At 31.1% G+C, this 16784-nt stretch overlaps 5 protein-coding genes across 12 annotated transcripts; 2 read left to right on the forward strand and 3 right to left on the reverse strand.

The window, feature by feature from the left end:
* Positions 1-1393: 1393 nt before the first annotated feature.
* On the reverse strand, positions 1394-3037 carry LOC131666256 (UMP-CMP kinase). Its single transcript, XM_058938766.1, has 3 exons — positions 2903-3037; positions 2334-2773; positions 1394-2142 (listed from the first exon to the last, which is right to left on the reverse strand). The coding sequence occupies exons 2-3, from the start codon at positions 2682-2684 to the stop codon at positions 1864-1866; spliced, it is 630 nt and encodes a 209-aa protein (XP_058794749.1). The 5' UTR covers positions 2685-2773; positions 2903-3037; the 3' UTR covers positions 1394-1863.
* Positions 3038-3176: 139 nt separating this feature from the next.
* Positions 3177-5491, forward strand: LOC131666253 (4-hydroxybenzoate polyprenyltransferase, mitochondrial). 4 transcript variants are annotated; one of them, XM_058938759.1, is made up of 7 exons: positions 3177-3267; positions 3811-4168; positions 4259-4425; positions 4520-4667; positions 4763-4956; positions 5030-5218; positions 5294-5491. In XM_058938759.1, exons 2-7 carry the CDS (start codon positions 3826-3828, stop codon positions 5489-5491), a joined length of 1239 nt encoding a protein of 412 aa, XP_058794742.1. In that variant the 5' UTR covers positions 3177-3267; positions 3811-3825. The 4 variants fall into 4 exon arrangements, with proteins under 4 accessions (XP_058794742.1, XP_058794741.1, XP_058794740.1 ...); XM_058938758.1 differs by having other exon boundaries at positions 3236-3700; XM_058938757.1 differs by having other exon boundaries at positions 3236-3687.
* A 214-nt stretch (positions 5492-5705) lies between these two features.
* Positions 5706-10421, reverse strand: LOC131666254 (uncharacterized). 4 transcript variants are annotated; one of them, XM_058938763.1, is made up of 4 exons: positions 10403-10421; positions 7267-7404; positions 7120-7191; positions 5706-7048 (listed from the first exon to the last, which is right to left on the reverse strand). In XM_058938763.1, exon 4 carries the CDS (start codon positions 6826-6828, stop codon positions 5737-5739), a length of 1092 nt encoding a protein of 363 aa, XP_058794746.1. In that variant the 5' UTR covers positions 6829-7048; positions 7120-7191; positions 7267-7404; positions 10403-10421; the 3' UTR covers positions 5706-5736. The 4 variants fall into 4 exon arrangements, with proteins under 4 accessions (XP_058794746.1, XP_058794745.1, XP_058794744.1 ...); XM_058938762.1 differs by lacking the exon at positions 10403-10421 and adding an exon at positions 7492-7636 and having other exon boundaries at positions 7267-7418; XM_058938761.1 differs by lacking the exon at positions 10403-10421 and adding an exon at positions 7492-7604.
* Positions 8232-14243, forward strand: LOC131666251 (Fanconi anemia group D2 protein). Of its 2 annotated transcripts, none has more exons than XM_058938754.1 (14): positions 8232-9541; positions 9611-9884; positions 9958-10323; positions 10412-11206; positions 11303-11394; positions 11467-11638; positions 11742-11996; positions 12065-12425; positions 12493-12802; positions 12863-13069; positions 13142-13433; positions 13512-13729; positions 13827-14035; positions 14106-14243. In XM_058938754.1, exons 1-14 carry the CDS (start codon positions 8419-8421, stop codon positions 14214-14216), a joined length of 4785 nt encoding a protein of 1594 aa, XP_058794737.1. In that variant the 5' UTR covers positions 8232-8418; the 3' UTR covers positions 14217-14243. The 2 variants fall into 2 exon arrangements, with proteins under 2 accessions (XP_058794737.1, XP_058794738.1); XM_058938755.1 differs by having other exon boundaries at positions 11745-11996.
* Positions 14244-14524: 281 nt separating this feature from the next.
* On the reverse strand, positions 14525-16313 carry LOC131666255 (transport and Golgi organization protein 2). The gene is made up of 4 exons (XM_058938765.1): positions 15869-16313; positions 15239-15485; positions 14948-15166; positions 14525-14873 (listed from the first exon to the last, which is right to left on the reverse strand). Exons 1-4 carry the CDS (start codon positions 16008-16010, stop codon positions 14663-14665), a joined length of 819 nt encoding a protein of 272 aa, XP_058794748.1. The 5' UTR covers positions 16011-16313; the 3' UTR covers positions 14525-14662.
* Between the last annotated feature and the right edge of the window lie 471 nt (positions 16314-16784).

The following is a 16784-nucleotide window of genomic DNA, read 5'->3' on the forward strand; positions in this document are numbered from 1 at the left end:
AACCCTTGGTCTTTCCATCTATTTTATCGGTCGAATTCCCTACACTGGGTTAATTTGATCCTTTGCACTTTTTTATCATCGTACCATTTCATAGTGATTGATCTGATTAATTTGAAAAAAAATCTCAGATATATTGTAACTAATTCAAAGTCTGTTGGTATGATCAAAAAATAATTTTGATTTCAATTACTAATAAAAAAAAATCTCGAAAAAAATTCTTTTTTTGAAATAAATGTATGTTATATATGTTAGTAAAAAAAGTATAATCGAATCACCTCAGTAGGGAGTGAGGGTTAATATCATGATGACAGAATCTCTTGCTCGCTGTTTTCAAGTGCAACTACATCTTAACGTTGTAATTTTTTTCATGTAACTATAATAAGAGGAAACGTGACGAAGCTAGATTGGTAATTTCGCAAATCACAAGGACAACGTATTTTTCATTTTTCAAGATTATGACGAAGATACATTTTTTAATTAATTTTCTAATAAAATATTATAATTATTTCAAATTTGTCAAAACAGCTGATTATTTATAATAAATATTTTCAGAAAAATCAGCTAACAATTGCGCGTAGTAAATAATTTAAAAGTTATATGAAAACATTAAATATAGTGAAATAGTATAAGATTACGCACATAGTTTGGGAAAGTATTGGTAAGTCTATACACGTGAGAATTGACAACCGAGGGAAAGCCAAGGTTGTCAAACATGTGCTATGGGCTTGCCAATTTCCTAATCATGGTGCGTGTATTATTTTTTTGCCCAGCAAGGTCGAAATTAGCATGTACCCGGCTCAATGAGGCAAGGAAATGCCACTTTCGGGCCGCTGAACATAAAAATAGTGTAACAGTAGTAATATTAATAAATTCTTTCGTGAATCTGTACAATAAATATTAATGCATACAACTAAATAGTATTCATTGAATGAATTTAAATGATTCACTTTCTATAACACTACAGTGTGATAATACATAATTAATGCAAATATTTTTTACGAATTGTAATATTGATAAAAAAGCTTAGCTATTTAGATTAATTCTAAATGTAATTTTAGAATAGTTTAATGCATGTAAAAGTAATGAGAAAGACATTGGAAAAGATTATGTTCTTTTCTTAGTCTACTCAAACACAGATGTGTATGTAATATGTATTTGTATTGCTTTCAGATAAAAAACTTGCAGGAACATATCTTATTATTGTGATGACAATACATCAGTTTTCTTTTTTTTCTCTTACTATAAATAATTAAAAGTGATTTCATTTTCAAAGACTTATTGAAATGAAAATACCACTCAAACAAAAACTTTGATCAGTGTTATGTTTGTAATAATACAAAACTTGCAGAATTATTATAATATAATGAAATTATAAAACCATAAACAATTTTTTCAAGTAATACATTTTATTGTTATCAACACACTTTAACTGTTTAAGTCTACTGTATATAGAATAATACATTCGGTAAACTGAATCTTTTATTCAATTTACAATTTGATTTATTCTGCTTTTTTTTACTTATGTACATACATACATTGTTGACATTAGAAAGTTTTAGGTAGTGCAAAAATATATGGAATAAATAAACCATTTACAATGATTTGAAACTACTATCATGATATCAATTGTACTTGCAACTGGCCTAATGCAGTACAAGGAATGTTCAAACTCTGTTCATCTAAATCGTGCCAGAAATATTTAAAAAAATGTAGTGTAAAAAATACATTGCACTTGATTCTAAATAAATAGTAGTGAATAAAATGGTAAAAAAAATAATGCTCAATAAAAATAATTACTGCTGTACTATTTTCATAATTCTCTAAACTTTGTGTGAAAAAGAATACAATCAAGATATGGGTAGGTTACCATCCTAATTTCTGTAAAGTTTTCTTGACTTTTTCAAATACTGCATCAGGTGTTTCCTCGCCATTAAAACTATAAACAAGTCCTAACTTCTTGTAATGTTCAATTATAGGCATTGTGCCGGACAGGTAAGTTTGATGTCTCTTTTTAAGTACTTCCTCATTGTCATCACTTCGTCCACTTCCCTTGGCACCTCTGTTGAGACAACGTTTTGTACAAGTTTGTTCGCTGCAATCAAAGAAGAGAATACCATCGACTTCTACTTTGTCTGACATTTCCTGTAAATAAAAATATTCAAAATCTAGATAAAAAACTTGAGATGTTTCTATAAATTTTTTTAAAAATAAAATTCATGTCACAGTTGCTTGTTTTAAAAATATTTGTATAGCTTTTTATAGATTAAGGATTTTATTTTCCTACATGCAAGAAGCAAACATGACTTTCAATAATAAATATGTGAAAACTATACCCTAGTCCATCCATCAAGATTATCTTGATTCCTAGGGAATCCATCGATGAGGAATTTATTATGAGGCGTATCCGATGTAGCCATGGCACGTTCGAGTAAGCTACAGGTGATCTCGACAGGTACGATTGTACCATTAACAATGTGGTGTTCGATGAGCTCGCCAAATTGCGAACCAGGTTTGGCGCGTTCTTCTCTCAATAGATCACCAGCCGACAGATGTACATAGCCATACTTGTCGACGATTTGTTTGCAGACAGTACCTTTGCCGGCACCTGGACCACCAAGGATAAACAATACCTGGGGCTTCCTCATCGCGGACATCGCGAAGGCTCGCAAACTACTGGTAAGCATATACGAGTCTGTACGACTGAACGGCGCTTGCGCTCCCACACTAACATATGTACGCACACCTACGTAGAAAAGCCGATTATCAGACGACGCTAAAACACACAGAGAGAAAGAGGATATAGAAAAGGTAGGAAAGAATATACCTATAAGCAGGAAAATGCTTGGCTCGCGTGGTTGACCTTCATTTTAAATGTTGATTAAATAGACTTATAGGTACTTACTGACTTATCTTCTTACACACACAATGCCAAGTTTTATGCACCGGCGCAATGTGTCAGCTACGTATAGGTACTGTTTCTGGGTGACGACGTAGCGACGAATATTCATAAATGCCTCCACACCACGACCGTTCGTATTTTTAGCGGATATGCGATGCTTTATGTATATATGATAGTAGGACCTTATACATGTAATCGTACACATTGATGCTATGAGAAGATGAGACGAAAAGAGAGAGAGAGAGAGAAAGATACATATCCAGTTTAAGTGATAAGGCAGGAAATTGGAGTTGTTGGCAGAGTACGGTTATTCTTGTATTGATTATGAACAATTTGACCAACGTATCTTAAAAAAATCGAAGATAAAGGTGGCGTTATTGATTAATTTAGGGGAATATTCCATTGACATTCTATTTTGGTGCATGCAGATAGTAGATAGAATCGATGAACATGTTGTGACCTACCGGCATATGTTCCTTTCAATCGTTCAGTCGTTCTGTGGTTTGAAAATTATGCAAAATCGCCTGCCATGATCTGGCGCCGCGCGCACCTCGTGCATGTATGCTGTTTCCAGGCATTGCACGTGTCAGTCTCACGATCATTTATTTTCGATCTATACACATGTATAAATAGTCTTGCAGGCTATCTCGATCCTTATGCAATAAAAAAACATTGGATTTCCCTGGTGATTTAAATAAAATGGCTCACGGATAAAGAACTCGTTATTCAAGTTAGTATATGCGAACGAAATTTTCGTTGCTTGCTCAGTGATAAACAAGCATTCTTTTGTCAGTATTCCAGGTTATATAATTAAATATTAGTCTTATTTTTGCAATTGAACTTGAAAATATGTATTTTGATGATGTTTAGTTGATTTACATTTATTTCTAATTTATCATGAAATTTTGCAGATTCACGAATGAAGAATGTTTATCATTGAAGGATGTCAGCGATTAATATGTATCACAAGATTATTAAAATCCTGCAGTCACAACCTGAAATCATGCAGAAAAGATGACATTTATTTGTATAAAAAAATCCATATTACTGCAGTTAATATTCTTAATCATGAGAATTACGAATCGAAAACCTTCAAGACAAATGATAGTTATAAAGATATATTGCTAGTCTATTGTAAAAAGAAAAATGACTTGCCAAAATTATTTATTCATACAAATAGACAGTACAGTATTGCAACTAATATTGTTGAAAAAGCTCCAAGTAAATTCCAGCCTTATATGAGGCTTATGCGGATAGACAAACCAATTGGTAATTATACTTGATATATTTATATTGTAAAGTTTTTTAGATTGTGTAATTTCCATCCTTCATTTTAATTAATTTGATTGTTTTTATCAGGTTCATGGTTACTGTTTTGGCCTTGTGGATGGAGTATAGCAATGGCAGCTCCAGGTGGTGCATTTCCAGATCTTGGCATGCTTGCTCTTTTTGGAGTAGGTGCTTTTATTATGAGAGGAGCTGGTTGCACAATAAATGACATGTGGGATATAGATATTGATAGAAAGGTAGTTTGTGCTGAATTTGAATGTACCCTTGTACCTTTAGCAAAAATTGTACAATTTCATGTAAAAATTATTTTACAATATTTATTTATTTTAGGTTATTAGAACAAAAGACAGACCTCTTGTAACAGGAATAGTTACCCCATTTCAAGCTTTAGTATTTCTTGGTGGTCAACTAAGCTTAGGTCTTCTTGTTCTTCTTCAATTAAATTGGTATAGTATTTTCCTAGGAGCAAGTTCATTAGGTACAATTTGAACTAATACATTTGTAAATAGTTCATTAAATTTGAATGGTTTTAAATTGAAATGATTTAAAATTATTAACAAATTATGCTTTCAGGATTAGTGATAATTTATCCACTCATGAAAAGAATAACATATTGGCCTCAGTTGATTTTAGGAATGACTTTTAATTGGGGAGCTTTGTTAGGTTGGTCTGCAATTCAGGGATCATTGGATTGGTCAATTTGTTTACCATTGTATACAGCTGGTATTTGTTGGACTATTTTGTATGATACAATTTATGCGCACCAAGTAAGTGTTTTTATAAATAAGATATGAATAAACTTAGTGTAGTGCAAGTTTTATTAATGAAATTAATTTTCAGGATAAACTTGATGACATTCTATTAAATATAAAATCAACAGCGCTCAAATTTGGAGATAAAACCAAGCTTTATCTCACAGGTTTTGGCACAATTATGATTACAAATTTATTTATATCAGGCTATTATGCAGATCAAACTTTGCCATATTATGGAGCTGTAGGATTAGTTGGTAGTCATTTATTGTATCAGGTAATCTTTTTTCTATATATCTTTTTTTACAATGTATTATATATTGTATATTTCAATATTTTTACATATTTACAGTTATGCACATTAGACATAAATGATCCATCCAATTGTGCTAAAAAATTTATCTCTAATCATAAAGTAGGAATGATATTGTTTGCTGGAATCGTATTAGGTAATTTACTGAAAAACGCCAAAAACAATAAGACAGTGGAAACTGATAAAACAAAAACACTTGAAAGTAGAATTTTAGCAAAAGTGGCTGTTCCTCTTTGACATACTTGCACATTGTAAATAAGTAGATGTAAATAAACTCAAAAGAGGTCATGTGTTACTATTTCATCTTTAATTCACAGAAATTTATATAAATGTGATTAAATGTTCATATTACATTTATATAAGTACCTTTGTAAAGAAATGGTACTGATACCAAAGCGCATTATTTCTTTGCAATGCAAAGTGTAAACTAGCTGAAAAGAAAATATAACCAAATCATTTTATTATTATAAAAAGTCCTTTTATTACAACTCAACAACTTCCATCATATCAATTTTCGTTTGACAATTATTTATATTGCTAATTTCTATTTGTTCCTTACTTTCAACAGATTCTACATGATTGTTGTGCTCATTTTTCAGTTCCTTTTCGTCATCTAGAACCAAATTATCATTTAATTTATTTTTTTCTTTTTCTATTCTTTCTTTTCGTTCTTTTAATGCTTCTTCATAGCTTTTTTGGTCAAGAAGTTTACTTTTAATTTTATCCAAATGTTTCAAATTCGGCAAAGCAATGGCTATATACCCTCCATCATGAGGTAGTTGTTTAAGCAATTCAGGATCTTCAACAAGTCTTTCATTCACTTCAACAAGTTTACCAATTATACAACATTTTACTACATAAATTGAACCATCATCACATGTTAGACGGCATAAATTAGAATTATTTTGTAAAGGTTGTGCTCCATGTTTAGCTTTTCCAGATACTTTGTTTCTGAGCCTATTTAACTTTTCACTGACTTGATAATCGCACTTTACAATTTTTTTATTTTTTTGATAGATTATATGACTTGGAGCTAGTGTAAACATACAAATACGATTGGAGTGAATTAAGATACATACATCATCGCCTGGTTGTGTTATATCAAGTTGATAGTATGGTGTAAGATAACGTTCAGTTACTGTAGGAAACCTTCCATCTTGAATAGCATCTACCTCATCTAACATATCAGAAGCATCACTTTCTAATGGATAATTAAATCCTTTTTTGGCTTCATACTGACTGGCAGGTAATTCATTGTCATCTTTATCAGAATCATCACCTGTTTTAAAGGAATCTGGCTTATATTTTGAACTTTCAGAAAAAGAAACTGTTAACATTCTTTCACTTGTTTCTTGCGTGTTTTGTGTACTACTACATGGCTTCGATTGATTTTCTTCAGCTAAAGGCATTTCAATGTCTTTTGATTCATTTTTAGAGATATCAGTGCCTAATTTAAGATTTTCATCAGTCGATTGACAAAGTTTAGGTTTTTTATTAACATGCTCATTTTCAATAGCATTTTCTGCTTCATTTTTGTTCAATATATCCAGCCCAGCTTGCATGTTATCATCCATTGTAAAAAATTTCTAACGCCTAAATCAATTTAAGAGAATACTAAATAAAACTTGAACAATTATAGTGATACTAAATTATTGGTGTTAATAACTAGTCTGTAATATTGTATAAAAAATTATACTACATTCCATACAATATATTCAGTTAGTCAGGTAAATTTCTCATTCTTTTATGTCGTGCTTCAGCTTCTAAGTGATTTTTTTCTCTCATTCGCTGTCTCTGGAAGATGAAAAATAGTTACATAATAGTAAGTAAAATATAATAATTGATTTAGTTGATAAAATTCTTACATTATCTCTTATACATTTATCAAGTTCTTTATTGAAATCAGTACACTGACCAATAAATCTTGAAAAAGGATGCTAAAGGCAAAAATTCTATTTTATATAAATGTTTAGATCTATAATACATTATATAGCGAAAGTCCGTCTACTTACTTCAGCCTCACAATCTTGTAGTCGAAAAAATACTTCGTTACAAACTGAATTATGAAGGGCTAACTTTTTGTATTGTGGCATGACCTTTTTTCCACGGAGATAACACAAATTTATTGATGAGCTACGTGGTGCTTTAAGCTTCAAAATATAACCTATTAGACTTAGATTTAGTTTTAGTTTAGTTAGTAATATAAATTTTAATGCAAGATGCGAGTGCGTGAATACTTGAATAGTAATTTAGTGAATTGCTGCCCGCTAATGTTGCTGCTGGAAAAATGGCTCTGCTGGGTCTCTAGAAAATAGCCTTCTAGATTTGGTGCTGCTCCAACAGTGCTAATGAACGTGGTGCTGAATCTACATCAGTTATATTCCCCCGGTCGGAATCCCATGTAGGATTCCACGTGGGCTCCACGTGGGTATGTCCAACTAGGTTCCCTGTTCTTCACGTACTCGCGGCTTGAAAGTTGAAAGTTTATTCAAAATTAATTTACTTATATTTATTGTTGATTAATACGTATTTTTTAATGGAAAATTCTCAGTCGTAATTTGAAGTCAAAGTACTGGGCAGTCACTGGATGTTGGTTAGATAAGTATCTGATTTTAATCTGAAGATAATTATTTTTTATTAAATACTACGTTTTTTCAATAATTAATATAAGTAAACTAATCAAATACACATTCAGCTTTACAGCCGCGACTACGCGAGCAATAGCAGCAGTATTGATGGAGCAGCCGACGTAGATCAAATTTCACCAAATCTGGGGGCTATTTTCTAGACACCCAATAGAGTATATATCAGTTCGAGATGGTTCAAGAAAAAGTGTGAAAATAGGCTTGAAAGGGAACGAGAAAACAGCAAGACGAGGTGACAAAAGTACTAGAAAGAAATAAGCTGAAATATGTCGCCGAATGCAACAAATAGTATTTGTTAACATAATGTAGTAATATTTAGGGACCCTGAAAATTTTTGCCAGCGGCAACACTGCTGCTGACTAGCCCGGTCAATTTCATGTTTTGGCATCATTGCTATTGTCTCATTCAACGATTGACCAGTTGATATCTGCACGAAATTTTTCGCGGTTATTTTTGGTCATATTTATAAGCATTTGAGTGTATTGTTGATTTCTCAAGTACTAACACCACTTTTTTGTCATGGATAGACGGAAAATAGTATCTAGAAATCCATTGCATAAACAATTGTATTCGTCAAGTCAAATAGTTAAGACAAGTGTGTCTGAAGGTTTTGATATTGTGCGGTCTGTAAGTACAATAAATGAAAATTTATCGGTCTCTCGAAAACGTAAAAATTCAGAAGATCAAGAAAACGATGATATTTTAAGCGTATTGCCATCCACCATAAATTTATCGAATGCCAAGAAGAAAAGACGTAATATTATCAATAACAGCGATGATGACGGTAGCGAGGAAGAGGCATCATTGCCTCCGGAACGTAATTTTGATAAAAATGATAAAGATACTAGTAAGGAAGAGAAAAGTGAATCAAGTAAATGCAATTCTGGTTCCTCTATTAAAAATTTTCTAGAGACATTAGATAAAAGTCCTGCCAAATTGAGCCAAAGTTCAAACAGTTCAACAGAAAAGTATCGCAAAATGAACTTGAGAACTCCTTTACGATCTAGGGCTGGAGGAGCAATATCTAAATCTTTAGAAGCCAAAGTAAATGTTAAACCAGTGAATGAATTAAGAGATTCAAGAACCCATATAACTGATTTAAAAAAGAGCTTGATTGGTCCAGCGTTGTCAAAGCAAAAAACAGCTAAAACAGTTGTTACTGACGAAGAAATAGCATCTGATACAGATGTTACTACAGATGTAGAAGGATTAATAAAAGAATCAAAAAATCCAAGAACAAAGAAGAATGATTTGAAAAAGAATTTTCCTGGACCAGCTTCATCAAAAAGAAGAAGACAAAGTATCATTTCTGACAATGAAGAAATGACATCAGATACAGAGATAACAGCTAAAAAAGTAAGAAGTGAAACAAGAGAAATAAGTCCAGAAAGATTATCAATAAGTTCAGTAGCTCCAAAAAGTCCCGATAAAACTCCAATAAGAAATCAAAATAGGATAATAGATTCACCTGAACTCAGTCCACTGAAAACTTTTCAAAGTCCCGCAAGAGTCGAAGAAAGAGAAAATATTACACAGCACAAAAAGCGACCTGTTAATCTAAATAAGACTGATGATAAATTTCTGGATTTTGTCAATGCTGCAGGGATTACATTATGTTCTGGAGAAAATTTATATATAACAAGTGAGTATTTTTAAAGTTTTTGTTATTCCAAAAATTTATAGCAATAAGAAACCTTGTTAATAATTTCAGATGACAACCCTCTTGAAGTTATTAAAAAAATGAAAGAGCTTCTAATTAATGGCAGTATAAATCAAGATCAAGTTGTAAAGGCTTGGAAAAGTTATATTGAAGATGAGGAGAATTTGCGTAAATCTTTCTTGGAAATAAGAATTGAATCTGAAGAGAGAGTTGTTGTAAGTTCAAAAGCTCTATCTCTGGTAAAACTTCTATTACAAGTTCCTCAATTACAAATGGAAGTGTTTAGAAGTTTATTTAGTAAACTTATTGATGCTGTTATGACAACGTAAGTTACTTGTATTTAATTATACTGTTATTATACTTTTATTTTCTTTTATTTATTTATCTAAAATATCTAGTGAATCTGCAGATGATGCACCATGGGCTCTACAAATGATACAGCAATTCCGATTTTTAGAAACTATAGTAGATCCTGATGATTTAATCAATCTAATTGAGGATTTATTAAGCACATCTCCAGCATGGTTCCAGCGAGAAATTATAATACTCATTCCTGATATTATTACAGATGTTTTACATCGCCCAACAGCAGAGATGCTAGTTAAAATCATTGAAAGTCCAAATAATACTGATTTGATAAACATTGTATTAGATGCTATTTATAATTTATTATTATCGAAAGAGTACAGAGAAGAAATCAGAGAAAAAGTTTTAAAATTACTTAACACAAAATTTGATAAAAGTATTGTTCCATCAATCACAAGGTTTGTTTATTTATTTTGATCAATTTTATCATTTTTGACGTTTTTTCATTTTCAATATCAATATATAAATTAAAAATACCTTTTTCAGATTTATTCTTCATTCTTGTTCTTCTGAAGCTATTGCACTGAAGTGTTTAAATGCTCTCCGCGAGATAGATATGGCACCATCATTGAAAGAAAATGCAGATGAATGTTATACATATCAGTCATCTATGGTAACTGCGATAAATATAAGTATTCAACTATCTAAGGAAGTAGAACAAGCAGCAGTAACAGTTATTAAGTCTGTCAAAATTAAGCCACTACCATTTGATCTAATTCTGTCTATGTTGCTATATAATACAACAGCAGCTAAGAAGAAAATCGTAGAAACTAATTTACTAAATCATATTAAAACTGGATTTTACAAAACGTCTTTACTTGGTTCATTGTACAGTGGATATAGATATGTCGTTAAAAGTTTCCAAACGGATGCATTAAATTTGGCTATTGGATTTTTAAAAGCTGATGCTCAGTCATATGTAGAGTTTGGAATTGAATGGGTAAGGTACATGTTTATAAACCAAGCTGATACTTCCTACAAACAAAGGGATATAATGGAGAAATTACTGCACTTGATGAATACCAAAAACAAAACTGTTAAAAATTCTCTCGAAGTATTAATTAGAATGTCAAATGATGAGAATGAGCGTGGTTATCTGCAAACACACGTTGGATTTTTAAAAAGCTTTTTAGAAAAAATTGAGAATTTATATTTTGATGATGTAGCTACTCTGTATCATTTACTTCATGGGCTATGCACACACTCAAAATCATTTGCAAATATTTTAAACGAAGATTTATTCATAATAATGCAAAAACAATTATGCAGTTCAAAAGTTCAGTAAGTATAATAATTGTTTTAATAGAAATCATATTCAGACAAACTATAGTAATTATAATTAAACTTCAAACAAATTGATCATTACATTTTTCCCAGAATCAAATGCAAAGGAGTTCTTGGGGCAGTTATGGCAATAAAACATTTAGCCTGTGAATCAGAAACAAAGGATGAAGCTTACTGCCTGACAAGTACGAAACATTCATTTATTTAATGCTAACTACAAATAAAAACATATTGTATATTTATTATATTATTTTCAGGAAAAACTATAATCAGTTTAAAAGACTGCAAACGATCTGAAGCTTTGTTTTATGATCAATTAGCAAATGTTATTGCTACTACAAATGATATTTATGACGACTATCTAACTTCTATTACAAATGAATTGGAGGATCATTTCATAGCAACATGTTTGGTTGAAAGTAGCCCAAAGTAAGTTTCAAGCACTTTGCCGTATTATTTCATAATTTTCCGTTTAAAATAATTAAATGTATCGTTCTTTAGTGTATTTATAATAGTGAAATATATTTTCCAGTAGTATTTTAGTTCCTCGTTTTGGTTTGATTGATTCAAAAGATATAGACAATAATTATCTTTGTTTTGGTAACTGTAAGTTTGGGGCATACGTATCAATATTTTTTAAGCTATTGCGTATATGCAATATGCGAACGAATGGAAATTTAGAAAATATAAATGCAATGTTAGGGTGTCCAATTTTTATGCCAAAAGATTTTGACATGCCAGAACCTGCCACAGCAGATTATATGATACACTGTATCAATTGGTTCAGGTAAGTACAGAATAATAAAAAAAATGTTATATGTTTTTGACGTCTTCGTAAAATTATAAATTTTATAGAGAAACTATTGGGGCATTCGTGGAAGAAAGCAGTGTTCGTAGTCAAATTTTAAAACGCCTGGAAACTTTAATGAGTTTACAAGGCGAATACGTACAAATGGTCGCAATGCTTGAAACACGCTATCAACCACCCCCGTGTTATTTCAATTACTTTCCTACTCCTCAATTTGTACGATTAGATTTCAAGCTGGGCAAGAAAGGTAAAAAAGGCAAAAAAGGCGATAAGAAGGGTGTAAATGATAGTAGTAAGATCGACTCTACTTTAAGTAAATCAAATTCATTATATGAGTGGGAAATCTGGGAAAAAGGATCTGAACTAACAGTTAAAAATCCTGCATTTTTCAGAAGAATGGATACAAAAGTAAATGAAGATTTCAATTTTTTTTTTAAATTAAATTTGTAAAATAATACAAATAATTATTTTTTAGATAATATATTTATTAGATATGGACCTTACTTCAACTCAGTTACCTTCTATGAGTGTAACAATAGCACAAGTTTGTTTTATCATTCGAGAACTACTTAATATGTTTGAAACTGAAGTATCTGAAAGTTTCATGAAAGAAATAATATTGTTGTTACCGAAAGTTTGCAAAAAACTGCAAAAAATTGTTGCTAATTTAAGAGAAAATGATAGTGCATACGAGAAGGAGGCTGTTAGATTGATTTTGAACTTATTTATTTCTATATTCAATTGGAAAGAATTCAAGAATTCAAAATACCGTAATCTACTTCGAGGTGCGTTTGACGCATTCGGTTAATTTTTAAATTTATTAATCTTAAAATATACTGTTTTAGACGGACTCAGAGCTTTAGCAGCAATGATGAACGAATCTAGTACGTTATTAAGATCTTGTAAAGACCTAGTCGTCGAAGCATACAAGTATTTTGAGTCATTGGCAGACATAGCGACACAAATTACGTTAGCTGTTGCTCTAGTAAAATTGTGTGATACTTTGATAAAATATGCTGAAACTTTTGATCAACAGTCAAAAGATCAACAAGGTGAATAAACATAATAAATTTTTTAGAAGTCAAAGTTCAAACGGCTTTTTTAAACGAAATAATTTGTTTTAGCGAAAATGTCTTATGGTTACTTAAGCCTTGTCTGGAATGAGTCACATGGTCCTCAGTATAAAGCAGCCATAAAAGAATTGTTGAAGAGCTGGATGGAAAATGAATCTGATCCACTGAAAACTGTTAGTTCAGTTTTAGAATGGTTGCCAACAGAAATAGCGACTCTTGAACGATCACATTCTCGTCTAAGTAGAATGCCTTCTGTGACGAAAGTCCATTTCCATCTATTGTTGAAGCAATTATTTGTTGGTCTCATAAAAGGAGTTCAAGTTTCGTTGGAAGTGGCTAAGAGGTTTGATTCAATGTTAAATTGTATTGTGTATTTCATTTTAAATGTTGATATTGGAAATGACTTGTTTAATGATTACAGGGATCCCCAGAGAATAAAAATATGGTCAGAAACTGGCATATGTTTAGAAAAAATTTCCGACATCTGTAAAAGTAATAAATATAATTTATATCTGACCTTTTTCTTGCGTTATACGACAATACTATATCAAATTCTTCTAAGTTCTGGAATGAGCGTTTTAGAAGCAAGTGCTAAATATCAATCTGCAGAAGTTTTAAATATTATAAAATCATTTCAAAGTATGTTTAAATTCATTTATAATAAGTGCGGGTGAAATTCTTTATCACATAATTTTATTTATTTCCTTTTATTAATAATTTTATATTAATATTACAGAATCTAATAGATTTTTGAGAGATATCTTCTGTACTGCCAGAAAAAGTAACAACGTAGCTCTCTTGAAACTTATTCCACTTGCTAAATCAAAACGAGAAAAGTTCATATACAGAGTAAAAGGAATGTTAGCGGCTAATAATTCCATTGGCGCTTTTTGGATGGGTACTCTGCTTAATAAAGATTTAGATGGCGAAGAAGTTGATGCAGAGGTACGTATTTTTTGTAATTCCTAAGTCCAGTATTTTTCAAAATAATTAAAAAAAAAATTTGTTATTTTAGTCATCTGAAGAAATAACTGATCCCGACATAATAGCAGACAATTCTATAGATGATGCGGTATCAGAGATAATTGAGAGTGACTCTGACGAAGAAATAAATGTAGATGAATAGTACACTAATTAGAGCCACAAGCTCGAGAAAAAATTCTCACGAAATCTATAATTTATCTCGGTACATATATAATCAGTATTTTTAAGTTAAGTCCCAATTGAATGTTGCTTTCTTTATTACTTGTAGCTTTCATAAAAAAATGACAAAGACGCAGTGTTTAGTGTACTTGATGTATTATATTCAATATTGTTTTCTTTGTTCTTGTTTCATTTAAATGATGACCTCATTATACTAGCTTACTAAAAACGGCTCTTTTATTTAATAAGAATTTTAAGATCGTAATTTTGTTGTGTAATGTTTTCATGAATTTTAATATTGAGAAATATCAGTGATTAGTGTATATAGTAAAAATAATTGTATATTTTTCTATTGATAAATAGTTTCGTACAGCAAAAATCTGTTATCTTACATTATTTTACAACCATTGCTTGCATATAGAATCATAATTAGTTTAATTGATTATTAAAAATTTGTCGTTGCCAAGTTCCATCAGAATTTAAAGTTTCCTCAACAAACGTCAATTGATAATTGTGATTAACGAGTACAATACTGTGAGTTCTTGTTCCGTATTTAGCCATTTCATGTCTAACAAAGATAGAACTTAACTCGTTAAATGCTTCTGGTGATCGTTTTTTCAGTTCGTCATCTGGAAGGTATCTAAAATAAATTATTATGTATCAACAATATTAATTTTTTATAAGTTAACTTACATCTGACTTATTTACTCTTACCGTTCTTCTTGCTTTAAAAATTGTAGTAACATTTCTATCAACTGATTTTGTTGCGAATTAGTGGCGTTAGTTACTAATTTTTCGAACTTCTCTTTCCCAGCCAATACTTTTTTATAAGGCGTTTCAATTCCACTATTGCCAAAGCCTAAAATTTTATCTTGCAGGATTTGTGGCCCCCTATGACCTTTCTCACTACTCACGTAACATACGTCACTGCGCCTAAAATTTGTTTTTCCAGTTTCATTGTCTTTTTTTATCATAATTACTATTTCAAACAAAATCGTTAGTTACCTTAGATCAATCATTACTAAATTATAAGGATTATAGCATTGAGTATTTTGATTTGTTTCGTGTAAATTATTAGCGTGGCTCATAGTGTTTTCTTGCGTTGTCAGATAATCTCTGATAAGAAAACCGCGACCCCGTCCCTCCGTAGACTTTGGTGTGCCATTTAAATTTAAAAGAACGCCAATTCTGCCTTTTTTGGGAGCAAGCGCCAACCACGTTCCACCTTCTCTCCCAGGTTCCATGTCTGTACCTAATTAAAACATTGACGTATGTACAGACGTAGGTGATAATAATTTTGTTACATGACTACAATCGAGTTACTTAACAGGTTGAAAATTTTTAATATTCACAACATCAAAATGCATAAAATCATTTGATTTATATTCGAAACTATACATAGCTTTCAACGCTAGCGCTTTGTAAAATACTTCGCGAGCACGTGCGACAAAATTCTATTCACATATTATCACGGTGTCATTTTCTTATTGTTTACAGCGAATGTCATCAGGGAGCGAATTTTTTCTAAACTCGAACATTGTTAATTTTAAACTAGATTTTTATGAAGTCATGAAATTGAGTAAATAAAAATATTGCAGCGATGATTTAAAAAAAAAATAAATTGATTTCACTCACCTCCCAAACATTCTGGATAGTCCTTCCAATAATGAGCTGGTTTAGCCGGTCTAGCATAATATTCATCTCTGTTAGCTATTAAAATTAATCGATAGCTGTTCGTCGAAGGGCTTGGATTATGGTAAATAAATAAAATGCACATGACGAACAAAAACACGTCTCACAGTTCTTACACTGCGATGTATAATATTTCACACGTTGAGCAATCTCGTCGTTTACTAAAAGATAGTAGCGCTCAATCTAACATTTCTTTCAGCTGCATTATGTGTATTATCAAAAACAATACGCTCAATTACTCATCCTTTGGAAAGATAAAGTGAATCGCAAATAAAAATTGTATCGCAGGCGTTATTGACGTTACGATATCTTTTACGATAACAGTCGTCGCATTTTTTCTTGCGGGACTACTGAACCGAAATACGAGTTGCGGAAAATCCGGGAGAGAGCAGACAAGATAATGTGACGAAGTGGGAAATTAACAAACAGCTGTTTTCGGACCTTTAAGACAAACTCAAATGCGCCTGCGCACCCCACTTTTGGAGCGGACATCTTTAAATGTTAATAATATTCAATTTTGTATTCTATAATGAATTAAAATTTTTCTTAACTAAATAGCATGATTATAATATTGAGATATGCATTAGATATTATTCCAGTTATTACATTTACAAAAAATCTATTAATAATAGTAAAATATCCGAGCTATGAAATTACTAATTTGTAATTAAGACCTTTATGAATATTTATAGTCAAAAATTTGTCGCAGTTTCTCTCCAAAGATTAGCCTAAACAAAAGGTAGTAGAGAGTTAAAACAAAAGATATTATTGATACAATTTTCATACTTGGAATATAGTAATTATTGTCTAGGAATTTTGTGTAGTTTATTTGAAAAAATGTTGAAGTCGAGCTTTTCTT

This window comes from Phymastichus coffea, unplaced genomic scaffold (genome assembly GCF_024137745.1).
Source record: "Phymastichus coffea isolate CEN01 unplaced genomic scaffold, Cenicafe_Pcof_1.1 PCOF00057, whole genome shotgun sequence".
In the NCBI taxonomy this organism is placed as follows: domain Eukaryota; kingdom Metazoa; phylum Arthropoda; class Insecta; order Hymenoptera; family Eulophidae; genus Phymastichus; species Phymastichus coffea.

What these genes read in the sequence shown, in the direction of transcription:
- LOC131666251 (XM_058938754.1), top strand. Translation starts at nt 8,419, where the DNA reads ATGGATAGACGGAAAATAGTATCTAGAAATCCATTGCATAAACAATTG. An exon ending in TTGGTTGAAAGTAGCCCAAA is followed by an intron (nt 11,639 to 11,741) that starts GTAAGTTTCAAG and finishes TATATTTTCCAG; the next exon opens with TAGTATTTTAGTTCCTCGTT. An exon ending in ACAGTCAAAAGATCAACAAG is followed by an intron (nt 13,070 to 13,141) that starts GTGAATAAACAT and finishes AATTTGTTTTAG; the next exon opens with CGAAAATGTCTTATGGTTAC.
- LOC131666254 (XM_058938763.1), bottom strand. Translation starts at nt 6,828, where the DNA reads ATGGATGATAACATGCAAGCTGGGCTGGATATATTGAACAAAAATGAA.
- LOC131666256 (XM_058938766.1), bottom strand. Translation starts at nt 2,684, where the DNA reads ATGCTTACCAGTAGTTTGCGAGCCTTCGCGATGTCCGCGATGAGGAAG. An exon ending in ATCTTGATGGATGGACTAGG is followed by an intron (nt 2,143 to 2,333) that starts GTATAGTTTTCA and finishes TTTTATTTACAG; the next exon opens with GAAATGTCAGACAAAGTAGA.
- LOC131666253 (XM_058938759.1), top strand. Translation starts at nt 3,826, where the DNA reads ATGTTTATCATTGAAGGATGTCAGCGATTAATATGTATCACAAGATTA. An exon ending in ATATAGATATTGATAGAAAG is followed by an intron (nt 4,426 to 4,519) that starts GTAGTTTGTGCT and finishes TATTTATTTTAG; the next exon opens with GTTATTAGAACAAAAGACAG. An exon ending in GTAGTCATTTATTGTATCAG is followed by an intron (nt 5,219 to 5,293) that starts GTAATCTTTTTT and finishes ACATATTTACAG; the next exon opens with TTATGCACATTAGACATAAA.
- LOC131666255 (XM_058938765.1), bottom strand. Translation starts at nt 16,010, where the DNA reads ATGTGCATTTTATTTATTTACCATAATCCAAGCCCTTCGACGAACAGC. An exon ending in CTATCCAGAATGTTTGGGAG is followed by an intron (nt 15,486 to 15,868) that starts GTGAGTGAAATC and finishes TGTTTTAATTAG; the next exon opens with GTACAGACATGGAACCTGGG. An exon ending in TTTTTAAAGCAAGAAGAACG is followed by an intron (nt 14,874 to 14,947) that starts GTAAGAGTAAAT and finishes AATTTATTTTAG; the next exon opens with ATACCTTCCAGATGACGAAC.